The sequence below is a fragment of the Elephas maximus genome, chromosome 3 (genome assembly GCF_024166365.1).
Source record: "Elephas maximus indicus isolate mEleMax1 chromosome 3, mEleMax1 primary haplotype, whole genome shotgun sequence".
Classification (NCBI taxonomy): Eukaryota; Metazoa; Chordata; class Mammalia; order Proboscidea; family Elephantidae; genus Elephas; species Elephas maximus.
This window is the reverse complement of record NC_064821.1, coordinates 65,945,200-65,967,263: the sequence shown is the minus strand read 5'-3', so window position 1 is coordinate 65,967,263 and position 22,064 is coordinate 65,945,200. Positions and strand designations below refer to the sequence as shown.

Genomic DNA, 22,064 nt, shown 5'->3' with positions numbered 1-22,064 from the left:
TTGGTAGCTATCTGCTCCAGCTCTTGTAGAGACGGACAGTAGAAAGAACAAGTAACCTGGGTTTGAATACAAACTCTATCCTATTTTTCGAATGGGGAAACTGAAGCTCAAAGAGCCTTCAGAGAGATCCAGGAACCCCCAGACAGTAAGTGGTGAAGTCAGGATTTGAACCCATGTATACTTTTGGGCTGGATTCTCTCACTACACCTACTTTTTCCTTCGGTGCTAGGCCGAGGGTTTGGTGAGGTGTTAGTACCAATGTAGAGCTGGGGGGGGGGGCAGGAGGGGTCCAAGGCTCCCTAAAGCTGGCGAAGGGCAGAGGATAGGGAAGCGGAGAAGGTTGGCTTATCTGCTGGGAAACGGGAGCAGGTGTGGCTCAAACACAAGGCTGGGAACTTGGGAGCTTCAACTATGGAGCTTCAGACTTGGAAGTTTTAGCAAAGGAGAGAAGGGGAAAGGAGGGAGTGGCTTTGATATCTTTGGTTACATCACAAAACTGAGCTTGCCTCATTTATTCATCACAAAATAAAATCTGTTGCTTTAGTATGCTGCCACCAGGTGGCGGTGTAATGTGACCGCTCATATCCGATTGACCTCTATTTAAATAAAGTTTTCAAAAAGATAAAATTCTTTAAAGGGTTATATCTATACATTATTTCACCTGATTTTAAAAATTAAGATATTATTTTCAGGAGAAAATGCCTGAGATATAATTTGGTTTCTTCTTCCAGGATCCTTAAGTTTTATTTATCTACTACTCTAAACCTTGGGCTATCTGGTGATTTGTCTTCCTTTTTTTGTCTGGCTCGGGTCAACAACTGGATCTCACGCCATATGTCTTCATGCCAACTCAATATACTGGAAAGAACAGGGGACCTGGAGTCAGCTCCCATCCTCCACCTCAATTCAAATCTATGTAAGTGCTACAGCTGCTAACCAAAAGGCCGGCAGTTTGAATCCACTAGGCACTCCTTGGAAATTCTATGGGGCAGTTCTACTCTGTCCTATAGGGTCGCTATGAGTCAGAGCCGGCTTGATGGCAATGGTTTTGGTTTTGGTTTTGTTTTCTGGAGGTAGCTGTCCCCCACTCTTGGGTCACCCACTCCAACACAGTAGACTTTGCATATACTGTGGATCTCCTCCCATGGGTTTTAAATTTTGATTGCCTGCTTGCCACACCAGACGGTGAGTTCTTTGGGCATAAATGGTGGTTTATCTCTGTAATTGCCCCTCACCTTAACCACAATGCCTGGCACATGGATGATCAGCAATGTCATGGATTGAATCGTGTCCCCCCAAAATAAATGTCAACTTGGTTAGGTCATGATTCCCAGTATTGTGTGGTTGTCCTCCATTTTGTGATTGTAATTTTATGTTAAAGAGGATTAGGGTGGGTTGTAACACCCTTACACGGGTCACATCCCTGATCCAATGTAAAAGGAGTTCCCCTGGGGTCTGCACCACCTTTTACAAGAGAGGAAAGGAAAGGGAAGCAAGCAGAGAGTTGGGGACCTCATACCACCAAGAAAGCAGTGCCAGGAGCAGAGCAAGTCCTTTGGACCCGGATTCCCTGTGCAGAGAAGCTCCTAGTCCGGGGGAAGATCGATGAGAAGGCCGACACAGAGAGAAAGACTTCCCCTGGAGCTGATGCCCTGAATCTGCACTTTTAGCCTACCTTACTTTGAATAAATACATTTCTCTTTGTTAAAGTCATCCACTTGTGGTATTTCTGTCATAGCAGCACTAGGTGACTAAGATAAGCAGGTTGTTGAATGAATAAATGAATTTCCACTTCACAGCTGAGGAAACTGTAACTACAAGAGAGAAATAATAATTGGCATGTGTTATGGGCCTACTACGTGCCAGGCACATATTAAATCATTAGTTTCCACAATAGTTCTAGGAGGTAGATACTATTATTACGGTCTTTTTACAGATGAGGAAACTGAGGCTTAGAGACATTTGGAAGAGGGAACAACTGAAGGAGAGGTAGCAAGTCCAGTTCAGTTGCTCATTAGGGATGGGGCCCTGAGAGCAAGCATCATTCATCTGTTGTTCATTTATTCAGAAGTTTACTGCAGTTAGACGCTAGGTATTTATGAAATCCCTGGTCCATGTCGGGCCCTGCGGTAGGTGAGCACACATAGGGCAGGAGCGCCGGCCTGACTTTGCTCTTCACTCTGGCCAGGGACTAAAGAAGCCTGGGATCAATCCTCAGTGTCTCGTTTATAACCCTTGAGAGCCGCTTCCCCCCCCTCCCCGCCCCCCCGCCCCCCGCCCCCAATAGCCCCAGACTCTCTTAGCATGTCTCCAAAAGTATTCAACTTAATATTCGTCCATCAGGCGGTCTAAGCCAGAGAGGAGCTTCCTAGTAGCTTTCACAGAGAAGAAGCTACCGTTTCGCAGAAGGCCCAGTTAATGTCTTCTTGCATCTCATTGGTCCTGACTGTTGTATGCCATCCCTCAACCAATCAGGGTGGTCTGAAGGAGGGTATTGGTGGATGGAGTCCGTCCCCTGGAAGTGAGTGGGGTCAATTCCAACCAATGTACAGGTTGAGAAGGCGAGGGAGGTGAATCCCCTAAAAGAAAGGCAGCGTCCCCAGGTGAAAGAAGGCGGTCTGGATGCTCGGGAGATGGCTACATCTGTCCACTCATTTCTTTTCCCCAAAGCCGAGGACTTGTAGATAAATCCCCACCTGGTGGCATAGTGGCTAAATGCTACAGCTGCTAACCAAAAGGTTGGCAGTTTGAATCCACCAGGTGCTCCTTGGAAACTCTACGGGGCAGTTCTCCTCTGCCCTGTAGGGTCACTATGAGTTGGAATCCACTCAACGGCAATGGTTTTTTTTTTCAATCACTCTCCCGAGGCAAGTTAAAAGCTCTGAATCAAGGAGACCTGTTTTGGGTTCCAGCCCCTCTTCTTGTCTGTGAGCCCTTTGGCATGGCCTCAGTTTCCTCACTTGCACAGAGATGTGGCCACCCACAGGAAGGCACCTGGCCCATTGTAGACCCCTCCTCAAACGGGAACGGTGTTCTTATTGGGCTGAATCACTTTCCCACTGCCAAACTGCCCAGGCCCTGAGCACAAAGCCCCTGTCTCTAGACCATATTTTTCCCAACTGTGAAATGACAAGAGGAATCCCAGGTTGGACAGCGATGTGGGCCTGGGAAGCTGGTAGACATCTCCTTCTGTTTCCTCATCAGAGGCCAGGATAACTCTGCTAACCACCGACATTGTTGGAGTAAATGGTCCTATGTGGACATGGGGTCTGGCAGAAGGGAAGTGCTCAGGGAGGTTTTTCTTTTGGTGGTGGTGGCTCTGGGGACCAACTGGTCTGCAGAACAGCTTCTGCCGCCCCCCACGGTCTTTCCCTCAGAAGGCCACGTGCCTGGTCGCTGCATCGACTGGCTGCTGTGCCTGAAATGCCCCCACTGGGCCTGTTCTTTTGGGTCCTGAGGACATTTTCAGCTTCCAGTGTTGCTACAGGAATGGCACACTCTCGGGAGTGGGAGCATATTAAGTTGTCAGTTCCCACCAGGGTGCCCAGATGTATAGCGGCTCAGGAAGGTGGTAACAGCATCCCCAAAACTATTTTTGATATTTCAAGAAGCCAGGATGAGGCTGCACAGGTGACTTGAAAGGTTGAACTCTCTCACTTTTCAGCTCCACTGGCCGTGGTTGTCGATCAGAAGTTCTATTAGCAGTTATGCCCTGGACTAATACGGTATTGGTTGTAATGAATTAATACATGTACTTAGTTCTGTTTGTTGGCAAAAATCCTTCAGACATGGAGCTCATAGGAGAGGAAGTTGAAAGGGGCCTTGGTGGAGGAAAGGCTGGGACTCATTGCCTTGAGCTTTGGCTACAAAAACTACTGATATGGTGGGCATTTGTGGTTTCTTGCCCCCCTCAGCCCAACATACCTTTGTTTGTTTTGGGTAATGACGTGTTTCTGCGTGTGGCCTTGTCTCTGACTGTGAAGCTATGGGGGCCCCAGACTCCTGCTCTCCTTCCCAGAGCCCAGCCAAGGGGAGGGCATGTGACTCCACCTTGGACTCTGTATTAGTCAGCTTTTGCTGTGGTAAGAAACAGCCCCCAAATCTCAGCAGCTTACACTGATAACATGTTTTGTTTTGCTCACAGATCTGAGGGTTGGCTGTGGCTCTGCTCAACCCTCAACTACATGTCTGAAGGTGGGACCCATATCTGGGAAATACTGCTCTCCTGGCAGAGAGAAGCAAGAGGCTAACCTGAACCACTCAGGTGCATTTAAAGCTTCTGCTCAGATCTGGTGCACGTGATATCTGCTCACATTCCACTGGTCAGTTTAAGTCACCCGGCCCATTCCACTTCTGAGGAGAGCAAGTGCACTCCATCCATACGGAGGAGAGGCAAGGTGGGTGTATCATTCTCTCAGCAGAGAGGGAGTGGAAAATGGGAACAGTAATACACATCTACCCCAATCTCCCAAGACCGACTTGGGAGAGGTTAGGACATGGACCCATTCATCCCAGGGCTAGGGCCCAGGCTCTGCTGAGCAGCTCCTGTCTCAGAGACCTCCCAAGCTGGCTGGCTCCTGTCTGTCCCCAGCTGGCTTTTCAGGCTTCCAGACATCCTCGAGCGTGCGTGTCCCATCCCCTCCCACTTCATTCCCTTTGGGCTGATATCGGCCGCTGTCAGTTTCCACGGGTCACAATATTAAAATCCTCAGATAAGAGAAGAACATACAATAATAACAAATTGAGGTGATGCTAACAGAATCTCTTCCGGGAAAAAGGAGGGCTAATAATTTAAACTGGGAAAGATCAGTGTGCTAAAAATGGTTGACAAGGGAAATCCAGGACAAGGGCCTAGAGGGAGGCCAAGGGGCCTGAAGGAAGGAGAGAGCTGAGAACAGCCTTACTCACTTCCCAATGTGGGGCCAGCTAAAAACATTCTGAAGTTCCTGGGTGGTGCAAAAGGTTAACGTGCTTGGCTACTACTAACTGAAAGGTCGAAGTTTGAATCTACCCAGAAGCGTCTCAGAAGAGAGATCTGGTGTTCTAGTTCTGAGAAATCAGCCTTGAAAAGCCGATGGAGCACAGTTCTGTTGACACACACGGGGTGGCCGTGGGTCAGAATCCGCTCGATGGCAACTGGTTTAAAAACATGCCAAGTCCTGGCCCCAGCCTAGCCCTGACCACATACATCCTCTCAGGCCCCAGGCCCAGCCAGGACCGAAGTGTCCTCTTATTACCCTCTAGTTCCCATTATCTCAGCATTGGTCGCACATTAGAAACTTCTGAGAATTAAAAAAAATACAGTGCTCAGGTTCCTCCCCAGCCCAATTCAATCAGGCTCTCTGGGGGGTGGGGCCTGGGCATGGGCATTTTTAAAAGCTCCCCAGGTGACTCTGGTGAGCAGCCAGGGTTGCGACCCACTGCCCTCTCCTTCCAAGCCCCTTCCTGCCCACGGAGTGGAAGCTACTCCTGCTGCAGGGCGGAGTTAGGGGTGCCAGCCACAAGATAGCATGTTTTCAACAGAAAACACAAAGAATCTGGATTATTTTCATCTGAAATCTCCGAATTTTTAAATGTTAGCTCAGATTTATTAAATTCTATTCAGGGCAAACATAAATGTGTACAGGCCACTAAATAGGAGCCTCTGGGCCAGAAAGTCTCTAAGTTTTCATATTGTTGGCCTGCTCCCATGCGCTCGACCCTCTGGAAGTCTCTGGGCGTGTGAGCACAGCAGCACCGTGTGACTTTGTGCTGTGCTTGGGCTGGGGCTGGCTGAATCCAAACACATCAGACCCCACGCACTTGCGACAGATGAACTACAGAGAAGACGACAGACTGTAGTCACAAATCCTCACCAATAACTGTCTGTTCCTTGGTCCCAGCCTTGCTTTCCTCAACAGACCGCCGACTGTGATCCCACGCTGCCCCTGGCCCAGCCAGATACCTCAGCAGGACCAAAGAGCAAAGAATCTTGGGGAGCAAGTGCCAGCTGGGGGTTTCTCACCTTACCTCAAGCTCAGCCAAAGCTTGGGTATTTTCCTTTTGTTTTAAAACAACTGTTTTTTTTTAATTATAAAAGTAATGTTTATTTTAGGAAATTTGGAATATACAGTAAAGTATAAAGAAGAAAATTAAAATCACCTGTAGTCTTAACTGAAGGAGCCTCAGTGGTGCAATGGTTGAATGCTCAGCTGCTAACCGAAGGGTTGGTGGTTCGAACCCACCCAGCAATTCCACAGGAGAAAGACCTGACGATCTGCTCCCATAAAGATTACAACCTAGAAAATCCTATAGGGCAGCTCTACTCTGTCACATGGGGTTGAAATCAAATGGACGGCACCTACAACAGCAACAATCTTAATTAGCCCTTGGGTTCTGAATACAGAAAGACCCTAGGTCGTTCTGAAGGAAGTCCCCACTTCGCTGTGCTGAGTGAGGGGCCCACAAGTCTAGTCCAGTGGGAATGGTTAGCTCCGTTTCTCGAGAGCCGGGACACTGAACATCTTCAAAAGGTTGGCCCATGAGACTGCCAGAGTCAGACGTCGGAAACCCACTTGAATTCTTACATCTACGTTTCTTCTTCCTAATACACAACAATCATTGTAATTAGGTTCAAGTCTTTAGGGAAGAACCTCTGGTGTCCAGCTGGACTGGCAGATAAACAAAAACTCTCCCTAAGGCCGAATATGCCCTCTGGTGGCAGCTGGAGGGGATGGCTTCAGGCAAGGGCTGGGCCCCAGGGTCTGCCCTCCCTCTCTCAAGTCAGTGGTTCTCAAAGTGGGCTCCCACAACTGGCAGTATCAGCCTCACTTGGGAACTTGTTAGAAATGCAATTTTTTAGGCCCTCCCCCAGACCTATTGAATCAGAAACACAGAGAATGGGGCCCAGAAATCTGCGCTTTAATAAACCCTCCAGGTGGTTTTGATGAGCGCTCCAGTGTGACAGCCATTCTTCTAATAAGTGCTAGTACTGGATAAGTGTGTCAGAACAGCATAGGTCCCTGAGAGTAAAACACTGTCCCCAAGACCCAGCAGCTGAGCAGAAAGGGAGGGGAATGGCAAGAAAGTGACTACGTGGGACACGCTGGTGCCAGGACAACTTCGCCAAATACACCACAGAAAGGTCCCTGCCCCCACACTGAATCCCACCGCCCTTTGAACCCTGCAGTGTCTGGAGGCTGCAGAACTGGGGTATAAAGGCAGAACAGACGTGTCCCAGACCAAACGGATCCAGGCTTCTCCGACAGGGTTTACAAGCCCACACCACGTTGTGTGAAGGGGCTTCTTAGGACAGAGACCAGAGTTAAAATGGCAGAGTGATTCCACAGCCCTAGAAAGCACATTCTGAGGGGGATGTAAGACTTGAACCTCAGGCAGAAGACAGAGGAACTAAAAGCAAAAATTGAGATAGGAATAAAGCAGAAAAAGTCAAAGCTGAAGTCCAAGGAAGGAAGGGGTAAAGAACAGCAGTGCGATCCGCTGGAAGGAGGTCTTTGGGGACATGCATTTAACCAGCCACCTTCCTGGAGGAAATGTTTTATAATTAGATGATTGTCAGGATGAAAAAGCCCCACACTGACTCAAGACGCAGCGGTGCAGGCTCTCGGGGAAATGCAGTCTAAGGCTCTAACTGAGTGAAGAATGGATAGGCCTCCAGCAGTTCCCTGCAGTGAGGTTTCCCAGGCAGAGAAGAGACTGTTCTCAGTGCATCCAGCTGTTTAGGAAATCTCTGCACCTGGTCAAATCAAGCAGGAGTTTGTAAAGAAGATCTGACAAGAAAAACAAGGTTTCAGCGGAAACCAGAAACAGGCAGATGGGAGATATCACGGTAAATATGCCACCTCAAAATTTTCCCTTCCCCTTCTAGGAAGTTGTTCATACTGTTATTCTAATAGGACTGTTACAGCAATGCTCTGGTTCAGTTAAGACATATTTCAGATTACATGTCTTATCTATTCCTTAACCTTATTCATTCATTAAGCATTTATTGAGCACCTACTATGTGGCAGTCAGTCATTGTTCTAGGTTCTAGGGTTACAACAGTAAACAGAAAAATCCATGCCCTCATGGAGTCTACATTCTAATGGGGGGAGACATAAACGAAGTAAGTAAAATATATGAGTTTTGTTGTTGTTAGTTGCCATAGTTTTTTCCAACTTGTAGTGACTCATATGTGCAGACTGGAACTGCACTCCATATGGTTTTCAAGGCTGTGACCTTTCGGAAGCAGATTGCCAGGCCTTTCTTCCCAGGCATCTCTGTGTGTTCAAACCACCAACCTTTTGGTTAGTAGTTGAGCACTTAAGTGTTTGTGCCACCCAGGACTAAACTTACATAAGGTTTAAAAAAAAAAAAAAAAACTTGTTGCCATCTAGTCGATTCTGACTCATAGCAACCTATAGGAAAAGGCAGAACTACCCTAGGGTTTCCAAGGAGCAGCTGGTGGATTCAAACTGCCGACCTTTTGGTTAGCAGCTGTAGCTCTTAACCACCGGGCTACCAGCGCTCCATATAAAGGTTTAGAGATCTTCATTTCCAGCTCGCCTCTTAATTAAACTCTTGATTCTGTGTTTTCAATGCCTCGTTTGTAGTCTTTTTCTGGACTAGGAGAGGGTGACAGTGTTCACGTTGAGTTATGACAGTCTTTGCTAGTTTTCATGTTAGCGGAGTCAGCTCAGGACAGGGGCTCTAAAACCATGAACGTGTCAGTGAGTCACCTGGAGAGCTCTTTAGAGTGCAGATTCAGACTCAGTGGGTCTGCGGAAGAGCCCGAGAGTCTTTGTTTCCAACAAGCCCCTGAGGGGTATGCTGGTGGTTCAGCGGTAGAATTCTCACTTTCCATGCCGAGGCCCTGGCTGTGCGTGAAGTGTCACCTCTTGTCTATCATCCGTAGTTTGCATGTTGCTATGATGCCGAACAGGTTTCAGCAGAGGTTCCACACTGGGACAAACTAAAAAGAAAGGCCTGGCAATCTGCTTCCAAAAATCTGCCGAAATCAACCCTATGGCTCACAACAGTCTAATCCACAACCAATCCTGAGGAAGGCATGAGACCAGGCAGTGTTTCATTCCATTGTGCATGGTGTCTCCACGAGTCAGGGGCTGATTCAATGGCAGCTGACGAGCTCCTAGGGGACAATGGGGCTACTAGCCCATAGCTGCGGACCACATTTTTGAGTAGGAGGCATGTTGCTGGGTGAAGCTAGCGCCAGAACAGGAATCCTTAGCCAGGTCCCTACCCTCAAAGCGACTCCTTGCTGCTGTTCTGGAATTCCATGTGGGCAGCGTGGCACACAGTCTCCGTAGCAACACCTTTAAGCAGGCAAGAGAGCAAGAATGAATACTTCTTAAAAGTAAGGAAATGGAGCCCCAGAGAGGTTAAGGGAGGTCACAGAGACAGAGGTGGCAAAGCTGGGACCAGATTCCCATGTCCCCTCAGCCCATCCAGAGGTCTTGCCTATGCTCTGCATGGCCCAGAATAGACTTGGGCGATTATAGAGGTGGGGAGGCCCTTGGCCAGTGCTTCTAGGCCTGTGACGAAGCCAGCTCAGCAATAAACTTCGTTAAGAGTCATATAAAACGATGTGTTTATAGGTCCCAGAGGCCTTCTAACCTAACTGGCAACAGGTCTAGCTACTGTGGCCCACCTGAAAACAGTTTACTTACTAGCTTGACATCACTGAATTGGCCTTGGGATGGGTTTCCCATTTACTCTTTAGCTCCCTCTGGTGCAGTGTGAGTTTTGCAGAAGCAATCTGAGGGCAGCTATTAGAAATGTTCAGCCCTCTCAGGAGGCTTCACATTGCCTGAATTAACACAGCTGGGTGAGCATGCGGAAATGGGGTGGGAGGAAAAAGGACTATTCTCTCTCATTTTATAGGATCTCTTGGAAAGATTAGCACAGGCAGAATGGACGTACGACAGCTATTTCCTTATATAAAGTTGGGAGATGTCAATAAAGAGAGGTTATTCAGCCAGTCAAAACACACTCAGCCCACGCAATCTGTAAATATTTAACCATCTAGAATGGCAAACGCTGCTTTATGGCATGTAATAAATTATAATGTACTAAGAGCCACTTTATGATGAGCCTAAAATAACAAAGACAACAACTGGAGATTTCCTTAGTGGAAAAGAATGTGCCAATAAGAATGCTTTAGGCAGACACGTTCTTTCAGGGAAGCCGAAGGCAAAAGCCAAGGCGTTTCCCCTGGGGAAATCTGCTCATGGCATTAAGTGTGGTGTGTCTAGCAAGAGAATTAATGGCCAAGATCCAGAAAGGCTATCCAGCAATAGGGACAGAGGGTGGGGTGCAAAGGGCAGAATTTTCCAAAACTGGAGCCAAGACCAATTGTTAACAATGGCCAAGAGAGGAAAACATGGGACAAGAGAGGCAGCTGGCTTCTCAGATGAAAACAGAAGAAGCCTCTAAAACCAAGAGTGGACAAGAAAAGTAGTTACTTTGAAGTTCGGTTCAGGATCTATAGCAGATAGGGTTGTACCAGAAAACAAGTCAGCCTTGGCACCAATCAGATGAGAGAGAGACACAGAGAGATGAACATATCTTAAGAACAGAAATAAAACCAACTTAAGATGGATTCCTCCGGAGTCCGGTGTCTGCTCTCTGCCAAGTGGCTGAAGCTGTGTGGGGCACCACCATCTGAAGGCGTGCTGAGATGACGAGAGAACAAGACAGTGAGCATCTAAGCCCCACTTGGAACAATCTACCTGGCTGTGCCCTCCTGAAAAGTTAAAAAGGCAGAAAACTAGTTTTATCTTCAAGAAAATGTTTATTCTTTTGAACCCCACAGGAGGAAAAAAAAAAAAAGAATGCAGCCAAATCCACGTAAAGAAAAGTGTCCCAAAAGGCAGCAAAATGGGGGGAACCTCAACACAAAGTCAGTGACAATTTTCCATGTTTTTCCACAAAGATGAAAAAAAATCTGTGACAATTCTGAGTAACACTTTCATGGTGACAATTACACAAGATGATTCAAAAATGCAAAATGGCAGCAACATGCACACCTGGCCAAAGCTAGAAGTTTTTTTTTTTTTTTTTAAATCCCAAAATAAGATCAGTGAATAAAATGATGATTCTTTTTAATACTCCTATTTTACTGACTTGCTTGTCCTACTTAATTTGCTTTAAATGAGACGTACATGCCAATTAACAGGAAATTTTAGAAGAACTGTGTCCTTCCAGAATCCGTGACAAGGAAGCAAAACCAATCTATTTAGTTTCTTAATTTTCCTAGTTTCCACATATAATTTTGATTTGCCCCTCCCTCTCCCAGGCCCTCCCCTCACCCCACCCTATTCTTAAACACTTCCAAAAGTTGCCAGTGCAAACATTTTTCTACCAATGTAGAATATACATTTGAAACTGAAATCTTTATGCAATTTGGATTTAAAAAAAAAAAAAAAAAACTCTCCTTGGCACAAGAGCTGAGAAAGTCAGCTTCTTTTCAACAGTCAAACACAAGATGATGAAAAGTGGAAAACAGAGTTAAATAAACTGGCGGGGGGCGGGGGGGGGACCCCACCAAGAACTGCAGCTTTGGTAGCCACCATTACAGTCTCCCATACACAGACTGCCCAGTTTCCCTTCCCAAAGTGCTTTACTCCAGGCAATTACAGAACACTGAGGTGCTTTCTATTAAAACAACAGAGAAGATACAACCTTGGTGGTAACGTATTCGTTGTATCTTCTCTGTTGTCCACCAGCTTTACGGCAGGATTCGCAGTGAGCTTGATATAGACAGGAGATAGATGATAGTAAAGGGGGAAAATAGTTTAAAATTATCAAGTTTCCTCTTGAAACATCTGTTCCCAAGGCACTGTGAACAAGACTGCTGCCAGCAATTTCCTAGGACTAACCACACCGATGGGAATAGAAATACTTCAAAACACAACCCCTGTTATATTATCACAGCTAGTCTCATCACTAAGTCTCTCCTCTCAGCTGAAATGATGATCCTTGAACTAGTCCTTGGAGGGGTAATCAATTTTTGTTTTCTATAATATCAATAATCCTCTTCTTTGATGCAGCTATAAAATCAAAGCTGTGTTAGATTATTTAACCCTTTCACTCTAAAAACTCAAAGTTTTCATTATCCTATGTGAATCCAATGTGCAGGTTTTACTTGCTTAAGAACAAAACAAAAATTAAGGGTTGAGATGCAAAAACCCTGACTTTTTTTTTTTTCTTCAAGAGGAAACCATGTAAGAATACATAAAAGGCAAAATTGGCCACTTGAAATCCAAGAATGGTTTTAATGTGTTGACCGAGAAAAATAAACTGCAAAGTTCTGTGAGGTCTTCTAAAAATTTACAAGAAAAACTGATGGGCAGTTCTAATCAGACTTGGATGGTATCTTCCCCCCCATTTTAAAAATGACAACATGTACAGTCCCCACAAAATACAATATAAACTTTTTTTTTATCTTGACTGCCAGAGACGTTCCTTTGCGATGCTTTCTGGTAACCAAATGGTTGGGCAAAACACACAGCTGGCCTTCATTTCTTCAGGGGCTGGTAAACAGAGGCATTGGGATCAAGTCCAGAGGGGCTGGTCTCCACAAATTTGGAAGAATAATGGGGGGAAACAGGGCTCAGGGGGCTGGTGGCGGCACTGTACGTTATGCTGGGCATGACGGCCATGACTTCAGCTATCTTCTGTTTTAGGTCCTTGATTTCCTGGTCTTTCTGAAGGATTTGTCCTAGAAGATCAAAGACCCATTGTTAGTGAGGAGGGAGAGCTCACCCAACACAATGCCCTCTTGGGACAATCCCTGAGTGGATCCGGGTCAACGTGAACAGCTCCAGCCTGATGTTTGTGAGGACAGGCAAACTTTTCTGGTAAAGGGCCAGAGAGTAAATATTTTAGGCTTTGCGGGTCACATTCACAAACTGTCTTTGTTGTTGAGTTTTGTGTTTTCCAACCATGGAAAAATGTAAAAACCATTCTTACATTTTCAGTTCCTAAGCGGTACAAGAACAGGTGGCAGGCTCGATTTGGCCTGTGAGCTCTGTAGTTGATTGACCCCTGGTTTAGAGGTAAAAAGTGATTTTGTTCATGTAGGTGTAACTATAGTAAAGAGCCCATGAGCCATGTTTAAACATGGCAGTCACCTACGACAGTCTCACAGTGGTGCTGATTTTGAATTGTGGCTCCACCTCTTGAACTGGAATTTTTTTTTCCTGGGAGGATGGACTACCTCTGAGTGTTTGTTAGTCCAAGGAATACGGTCCAATCAAGGTCTCAGTATCAGTAACACAAGAGGTTCTCTCATGGAAAACAGAAGGACCTCTATGTCTGCTGCCCTGAGGGGATTCTCCATGACCCAGACCACTCGCCCTTGCCCTCACGGAGGGAGTCTCTTGGCACAGTGCCCCTCGGATGGGCCACCCAGTCTGCACTTGGAAAGACATTTTAACATTATCCTATTCAGCTTCACAGCACACCTTCCCTCACTTCAGTTTCTTGATCCAACCAGCTCCCGCCTGCCTTGGGCCCCCTTCCCCTTCTGTGCTTCCCCCGCTCTTTCCTGTTCTCTTGAGGTTTCTGTTTCTACTTCCTCAGCAAATCTTTTCCTGGTCCTCCATTCTAGATTCTCCTTTCTTCCTAGACTTTAAACACACCCTAAACTTCCCTTCCTGTTACTTATTTTTTGTAATAGTGACAATAACTACAAAAGCTAGCACTCACATAGGGCTCCATGTGTGTCAGGCACTATTCTAAGTGCTTCATGTTTATTTCACACAACAGTCCTATGAGAGGCTGGGTGACTTGTCAAGGTATACAGCTAGCAGCAGAACCAGAATTCAAACCCATCATCATGGCTCCAGAGTTTGCACTATTAGTGCTCTTCCATCTCTTATGTATTTATTTGGGTGATGATTTGTGTCCAGGGCAAAGACTGTGTCTATTTTTTGTTTTTTCAGTTGCTATATCCCTAGTGCCCAGCCCAGTGCCCTGCTCAACTCAATAAATATTTGTTCATTGAATGAGGCAGATATTATTATCTCCATTTTAAAGATGAAAAGGCTGAGGCTCTGAAAATTATACATCTTGCCCAAAGCCATTCACTTAAGGTATAGAGGCAGGATTTGAATCCAGGACCACTTTGTTCCAAAGAGCAAGCAATTTTCATCATGCTATGAAGCTCCCTGGTCTACCGAGGGAAAGAAACACTTATGAGTATTTCTTAAATGCTTAAAAAAAAGGTGGGGGGGAATTGCACTTGAGTTACACTCATTTGAGACTGCTCCTGGGTCCTACAGGTGACAGTAACGTATTTGCAGTGTAAGAGAGCTTGGTGACATTTTTTAAAAAGTATGTAGTAGAGATGAAAGTCATTTTGGAACCAGGATGAATCAAATGATGTAGAAAGTAAAAGGAGAAAAGCAACAGGGGTTTGATTTGAATTACAAAGTTCAGTTTCTTACTAGAATATTCTGAGCATGCCAGTGGAGGGAAGCAATGGGGAAGGCAGCAGCAAAGAGCAGCAGAAAGGAACTGCTCTCTCTCGCTTCCTTCATGTCCCCTCAGCTTTAAGTCAGCATCAAATACCCTCCTTCTCTTTGAGCAAAATAAGGCTCAGATGAATAAAATACCTAAGGGCATCTGCTGTTAGAGCCACTGGATCGTTTTCCATGCATATTTAAGTTTGATTTATTTTCATCAGTAACATACAAACATTCTCAGAGCTCTGTTTGCTTCTTTATTACTTTATGAGGATTCCTGGGCTGGCGGCAGCATAAAGTCTGTGCTGGGAAGCCAAGCTCCCCCCGACTACATTGAGAACAGGTGGTACTTCAGTCTGGGGAGGGGCTGGGGGGAATCTGTTTCAAGCCTGTAAACCTAAGTAAACAGGAACGAGGCAGAGAGGGTGGTTACTCCTCAGGGTGCTGAGCCAGGCAGGCAAAAAAGCTGGTACAAGGTAAGAAGTTCCGCTTTAATGCAGGATACAGGGTTTTTGGTTTGGGTTTTCCCAGGAGCCTTCTTAAATACCTCTCCCTGCATCCACAGACTCTCCCATCAAAGGAGCTTGATTCTCAGCCCCTTTTCTCTTCCTGCTGCATCACCTGGGCCACCAGCCACTCCTACGCTTCACTAAGGCCTCATAGCTTCCAAATCCCCCACCCCAGGTTCTGACCTCTCTCTAGGTTTTAGGCCCCCAGTTCTGCTGACTGATGAACATCTCTCACCTAGGGGTCTGGGAAGCACCTCCAAATCAAAACATCTAAAACCAAACTCATTCTCTCTTCTCGCCCCTTAAACCCATTCTGCCCTCCCTCCTGGTTCCAGTAACTCTATCTTCACAGATCTCTCAGGCATCCCTTCTCTCCTTTACTCACCTGGCTGGACCGTCCTCTTAACCCGTACTCACCACCTCTCAGATAAAGGACAGTAAGAGCTTCCTAACTGGCTTCTGCCTCTACTCAATCTCACCTTTCAAATCCATCTTTCACCCTGCTACTGCTATTGGAAAGACATTTCCAAAATAACCGTCAGAACACATCGCCCCATTCCTCCTGAAAATCTTGGGAATACACTGTATGGCTTCATTCACAGTCCCCTCATCTCCCACTCTCTGGCATCTTCCAGATGAGGCCACTGCAAACCTGGACACTCCCAGCACTTTCCTTCTTTGCTTACTCTTCCCTCAGGTAACAATGCTCTTCCCTGCCATTCTCTGCTCTCAGAATTTATCCTTCAAAGCCCACCCCCTGCCCCTTTCTTCACGAAGCCATCCCCGATCGCTCCTCTGGCCTTTCAAGCAGGCCCTTCTACATGGCTTACCCCAGTGCAGCAGTAGTCAAAGTGCAGTCATAGGGCCCACCAGGTCAAAACTGTTTTCATAACAATACTGAGATGCTACCTGCCTTCTTTACTCTCGTTCTTTCCTGAGTGTAAGTGGAGTTTTCCAGAAACGACATGATGTGTGATATTCAACAGACTGAATGCAGAAGCAGAGATGGAGCTCTGCTAAATGTAAAACAATGCCTGATACTTAAGTTTTAATCTCTAATAGGTAAATATTGACAGGTATTAAAAAAAATTTGGGGGGCCTCAATAATTTTACAAGTGTAAAGGGGCCCCTAAGATCACACAGTTTGCACATCACTACTTTTGTAAATCCCCTGCTAGACTACCTCTTGTATCATCTTTGTCTCCCTTAGCTCCTAAAACAATGCTTTGCCCAGAGTAAGTGTAAATGCTCTGTGAGTACCTGCTGAATTGAAGTATTCTTTTCTTTTCTCCAAATCAACTTGGCTTGAATTTTTTCTTTTTTCCCAGTAATCTCTTGGTGGCTAATCAATGGGGCTACTAATCATTTTTTGGACAAATCCCAAATTTCTTTTCATCAGAGCATGTCACACCTCTGGTTCAGAATCTTTCCAAATCTCCCCATGTCACTCAGAGTAAAGTCCAAAGTTATCTCCATAGGCTACAAGGCCCTAGAGAATCCGGCTCCTGCTATTTCTGATTCCTGTGGCCCTTGCTCACATGCAGGCTACAGCCCCACTGTCCACCTCACACAACCCCCCTGGCCACTATGCACACTACTGCTAGCCACCAAGCATGCTCTCACTGGCCACCTTGCCTATTCCTACTCCCTCTGCCTGAGGGATTTTCCTCAGATATTCACTCATTCTCCTCTTTTGGGTCTCTGCTCAAATGCTACGTATTCAAGGGATCTTACCCTATCAAAGCAGTGGCCCTACACACAAACACATGCCTCATCACTGCTTTATTTTCTTCATTGTACCTATTACCATCTGGCATATCATATATTTACTTGTTCACTGTCTGTCCCTACTAGGGCTGTACCCTGAGGGACTCTTACAGTGCTAGTAAATACCTACTGACTGAATGGCCTGCTCTCCAGCCTGTTCGCCCACCATTTTGCCAAGCAGGGCTAGCTGCAGCTCTGAACGCATCAGGCCCCACCTAACCTTCCTGCCCTTGCCCAGGCTGCTTCTTTTATTTAGATGCCTCTCTGCCCCTAAGCTCCCACCACACTGCTTCTTCATTGGACTAACTCCTTCTTATCATTCAAGACCCAGCTCAGATATTAGCTCCCCTGGGAAACAGACCTCTCTAACTCCCCAGACTGGTCTAGCCCCTGCCTCTCTGTTCTCACAGCCCCTGTACATACTGATACAACAGCACGGTTTGATGACTCCGCAGTTCTGTATTTCCTTAACAACACTGTAAGCTCCTTGAGCACAGAAGCTCCTACTCTTCTCTATATGCCCTGTACTTGACATGTTCTCATCTCAAAATACATTTGCAGAATGAAATAGGGTGATGAATCCTAGATTTCAGTGCTGGGCACTTACCAAACCACTTGAAGAGAAAACAGGAATGCCCTTTGGTTCAGAGCTCTAAGGGAAGGTTTGCTCTCTGCCTCCCTGTCCATTCTTGGTCATGCCATCTCACCCAGGCCTGCTCTTCTCTTACCTTGGGCAATCTCGAGCTGCCGCTTTGCGTCGCCGAGTGCAGAGAAGAGGTCCAGCTTGATTCTGGTCTCTGCGCTCAGGCTGTTCTCCAGGTGCTGTGTTTTATCTTGCATGGCTGAGAGGGCTGACATTAACACCTCAGTGTCCTTCTCATTTTCCTTATACTTCCGAAGCTCCTATCAATAACATCAACACAGCAATGTGATGAGATAGTCTTGGCATTGGTGTCTATGCATTAGCCTGAGATCAGAAATTAAATCCCACTATTATTGGGAAAAAAAAAAAAAAGTTTTTATTTTTTATTATTGACTTGAGGAGCCCCAGTGGTGCAGTGGTTAAAGTGTTCGACTGCCAACCAAAAGGTTGGTGGTTTGAACTCACCAGCTGCTCCACGGGAGAAGATGTGGCGGTATGCCTTTATAAAGATTATAGCCTTGGAACCCTACGGGGCAGTTCTCGGTCCTACAGGGTCCCTATGAGTCAGAAATGACTTGAAGGCAGTGACTTGGCCACCAGAACACAGCAGCCTGGCATTTTGTGGATTTAGACCTAAAAATGTATGGTGATATTCACATGCAAAAAATTTCAGTAGAAAGTTATTTGACTCTGTACTGGGCGTAAGTCTACATAACAATGGACTCTGGCTTCATATAAAATACTTCCTTGCAAGCCTAATTTAGTGCCACAAAGAACTTTTTCCTTGCTGGTTAGCTATAAATGTTGCTGTAATGCTGTAGTCAAATTTGTCAAAACTCTACGCTCAACCTACATTAAAACTGCAAAAATGTTCGTAATTTTGACTGGGCATATGCAGAATAAGCACACTTAAAACAACTGGTAGCCAGTAAATATGTACACGGATATTTGAAAAAAAAATTTTAAGACAGAAATCCAAACATTACAGAGAATTTAGAAATTCAGAAGAGTTCGCAGGAAAAAAAAAAATCACCCATGATCCCAAAACCCAAATAACACTGTGAAAAATTTGATATATTTTTTTAGTCTTTTTACTATGTATGTGTGTCTTTTAGCGTAACACCGTATGTACAATTTTGTATATAGCTTTTAGAAAATTTCTATCACCTCAAGTATTTTTTCAAAATACAATTTTTAATGCTGCATAATATTCACGGTAATACGTATACCATGATGAAAGAATCTCCATTGTTAAGACTGTTTCCGATTTTGCATTTATATATACCACTATAATGAACATCTTCATCTTTGTACATCGATCATTGATCAGATTTTTAAATATTTACTGTAAGCTAGATTCTTAAAAGGGGAAATTTTTTTGGGGGGGGGAACAGCTTGTCCATCAAAAATCTTTAAAAAGTACATGACCTTTTCCAGAAAGTTACACTTCCACCAGCAATGTATAAGGCCTATTTCATTGTTCACCAAGATTAATATTATCATTTAAGAACATCTTTGCTAATTTCAAAAGAGAAAAATGATACCTAATTTTAATCTGCATGTCTTCGATGCCTGATGAGGACATGTTCTTATGTTATTAGTCACCTGTATTTCTTCTGTGGGTTATTTGTTCCTGTCCTTTGCCTGTTTTTCTGTATATGTAAGTTTTTCTTAGCAATTTTTTGCGAGCTATTTATATACTGAAAATATTAATTCCTTAATTTATTATATTTTTTGCACCATCTGTATCCTCCCCAATCAACTTTACTTTTCATTTATTTTTTTCCCTTTGGGATTTCTTCCATTGCTTTGTGTCTAGAAAGTCTTTTCTTGCTTCAAGATCAAATTCTACTATATTTCCACCTGGTGTTTTTTTTTTTTTACGTTTTGTTTTGTTTTTATTCCTGTATTCAACTCTTCATCTGGAATTTCTTTTTGTGTGTGGCATGAAATGAGCTTCTAATTTTAGTTTCTTCCTTCCAGTTACCCGGCTTTTCCACAGCCTCTCACCGACGAAGCCTCACTCTGCCATCTATTTCTGATGCTGTCTTTACTACATGCTTTAGGCTTTGTTTCCAAGTCACTTCCTCTACTGCACTGACCTACCAGTAATTTCCTTACCAGTACCACATGGTTCAATATTACTATACTTCATAATATATGACATTGGTTTTAAATGTCCCTTTGAAGAGCCAATGCCAAGTACCTGGCTAAGGTAAACAAGCCCAAAAGACTAGCTATATCCACAGCAGCGGCACCTTTCTTCTTCGAGCACTGCTCAGAACCACAATCTGCAAGGCGCAGAGCCATCCACGAGGGGCAGTTCCTTGGCCGTGGATTGAGTAGGTTAGGGCTAAGAAGAGATGCATAAGTTCTGAAGGACACTCATCTGGCCTACCTAACCTGAAAAAATGGAAGGAATTCACAGTAAGCCAGATCCTGGTATGAAACACGTCAAAGCACCGTCAACATTGCTGGTTTGTATTAGAACTGGGGTATGTTAAATGTGACTTGAAATAAGCTGGGCAAGATTAGTGCTTTAAATCTTTTTGTCACAGAGCTTTTCAGGTGTGATGGGATTTGGCTTGGACCAAAAGGCACCATCTCCACACTGCAACACAGAGCACCAATCTAGTATAAAAGAGGAATTCAAATGAGAGGAAAGTCTTTTGCCCACCCTCCCTTCACCACAGTACCTGAACTTTCAGTTCTAGTTCTCTGATCTGGTCTTCTTTCACCTTCATGTCCATTGTTAGCTTCTTGCCCTCTGCTTCTAGTTCTCTGATCCGATTCCGCAAGGTCTCGGTGCACTCCCCCCTTTTGGAAAAAATCAGAAGGAAATAAAGGGATTTAAAGGACTATAGGCTTACTCACATTGCAGGGGTCACATTTCTCTTATGCTCCACGGTTTGGTTTTAGCTTTTAACCCAGTCTGTTCATTCTCTGTTCTTTGATAAATTCAACAATGATCTATAATAATTATTTATTAGGTGTCTTAACACAAGCCAGGCACCAAGCTAGGTATTTTGCTTATACTGCCTTATTCAATCTTTGTATTTTTTTTTTATGGGGTAAGGTGTACTATCCCATTTTCCAGATAAGAAAACTAAGGTGAGACAGATGTAATACTAGTACAGGGTCACCTAGCTTATAGATTGGCCGAGGTTTGCCAGCATCCCAAGCCAGCAAGGTTTCCACCAGGCCAGGTAACTTAAGACAAACCACACAAAGCTGAGCAAGAACATATGCTCGTCCAAACATATGCTGTCTCCAGCAGGGGGCAGTGAGCTAAATTTTTTTTTTTTTTTTTTCACTTTTTAGAGGCTATGCATTGGGAATGTCAGCTTTCCTTGGTCACTAAGTTGCCATGAGCCTGTAGCACAAAGAAAAAGAAGAAAAAAGAGCAGCATTAGGCTGCTTCTCAGGACTGTACTAACGACAGCTGAAAAAGGGGATAGCAGTGGCCAGTCCGGAGCTATTTAACTACTAAGGTTTCAGAAAATCCAATGTAGAAAGTAGGTGTTCTCTGCCTACCAAAATGGGAGGTCCAGGGAGAGGCTTAATGCCTGAGATTTCCTCAACAATGAAGACAGCCTCTACCATTAGTGATGGCAAGCAAGAAGCATCCAAGGATAAGATCAAACCAAATAAGCTTACCTGGAAGCCAAAGAGACTTAGGGTAGACGCTGACCCAAATTTACTGACTCTCAGGCATATGAGACACTAAACAATATGGTTAAGGACCTACTATTCCTCCTTAGCGGGTTTTTAAAAAGGGCAGGTGGTACGTGAATTAAAGACAGCCCAGGACAAACCAGATGACTGTCCAGGAAAATTTCCTGTGAATGTGTTTCAGAAAAGCTTAAAACTACAAATCCTTGAAAACAAACAAACAAAGAAGCCCACATCCTAGGTGGGACTGTCAACGTCTTGGGATTGTGTAGCTGCTGATAGGGCAAGTGAGGCCCGCCACCTGAGGCACAGTCTTCTGAGGCCAAGGCGGAATCACACAAGGACAAAGAGTTTTCTTTTGCTGTTGTTTCCTAAAACGTGAACTGATGATTCACCAATTATTCTCCAAGTGCCAGAATCAAAAAGAAGGCTGTCAGCATGCCAAAGGTTGGCACGGAAATTACTTGTTTAATACAACAAAGCAAAACTCAAGGAAGAATTACAGAGGAATTATACCGCACAGATACAAATTAGGATGGAAATGAAAAATGAAATAAATAATAGTAATTTATCCTCATTGTGCATCTGCAAGCCCATAACTGACCCCCACCATACAAATGGACTTCACTTGTCCCAAAACCCAAAGAAAAAGCGATAAAGTGAAGTAGAGACCCCCCAAAATAAAAAGGCTTATTTTAACTATCTTCTCTCCTTACTGGAATTCAGATGGCATCTGCAGATTCATTTTTGGAATACTTGCTATACAGGACTGCTCTTCAATGGTTTAGGAAGCGGTCCCCACGTTTTCGTCACTCCACAAATTTAATGTTTTCTAATAGACACTTCTGTTTACCAGCTCATTTGACAGTCTGCTGATACCCAACAAAGACATGAGCAGTCAGTAAGTACAGTACTTAGGCAACCAAGATTTTACCTTTCTACTGCTTTAAGTCAGACTGCAGAAACATATACCTAAAGTAGAGAGTAACTGTAGTTGTATAAAGGGGG

General features: G+C 44.8%; 1 protein-coding gene across 3 annotated transcripts in view; it reads right to left on the bottom strand.

The window, feature by feature from the left end:
* Positions 1–11,703: 11,703 nt before the first annotated feature.
* Positions 11,704–22,064, bottom strand: part of MACO1 (macoilin 1) — a 65,157-nt gene continuing 54,796 nt past the window's right edge. For all 3 annotated transcript variants that reach the window (XM_049878306.1, XM_049878308.1, XM_049878307.1), the window contains 3 exons: positions 20,081–20,201; positions 17,470–17,644; positions 11,704–12,718 (listed from right to left, as the gene is read on the bottom strand). In XM_049878306.1, the coding sequence (XP_049734263.1) occupies positions 12,516–12,718; positions 17,470–17,644; positions 20,081–20,201 (499 nt within the window). In that variant the 3' untranslated portion in view covers positions 11,704–12,515. The remainder of the gene's footprint in view (positions 12,719–17,469; positions 17,645–20,080; positions 20,202–22,064) is intronic.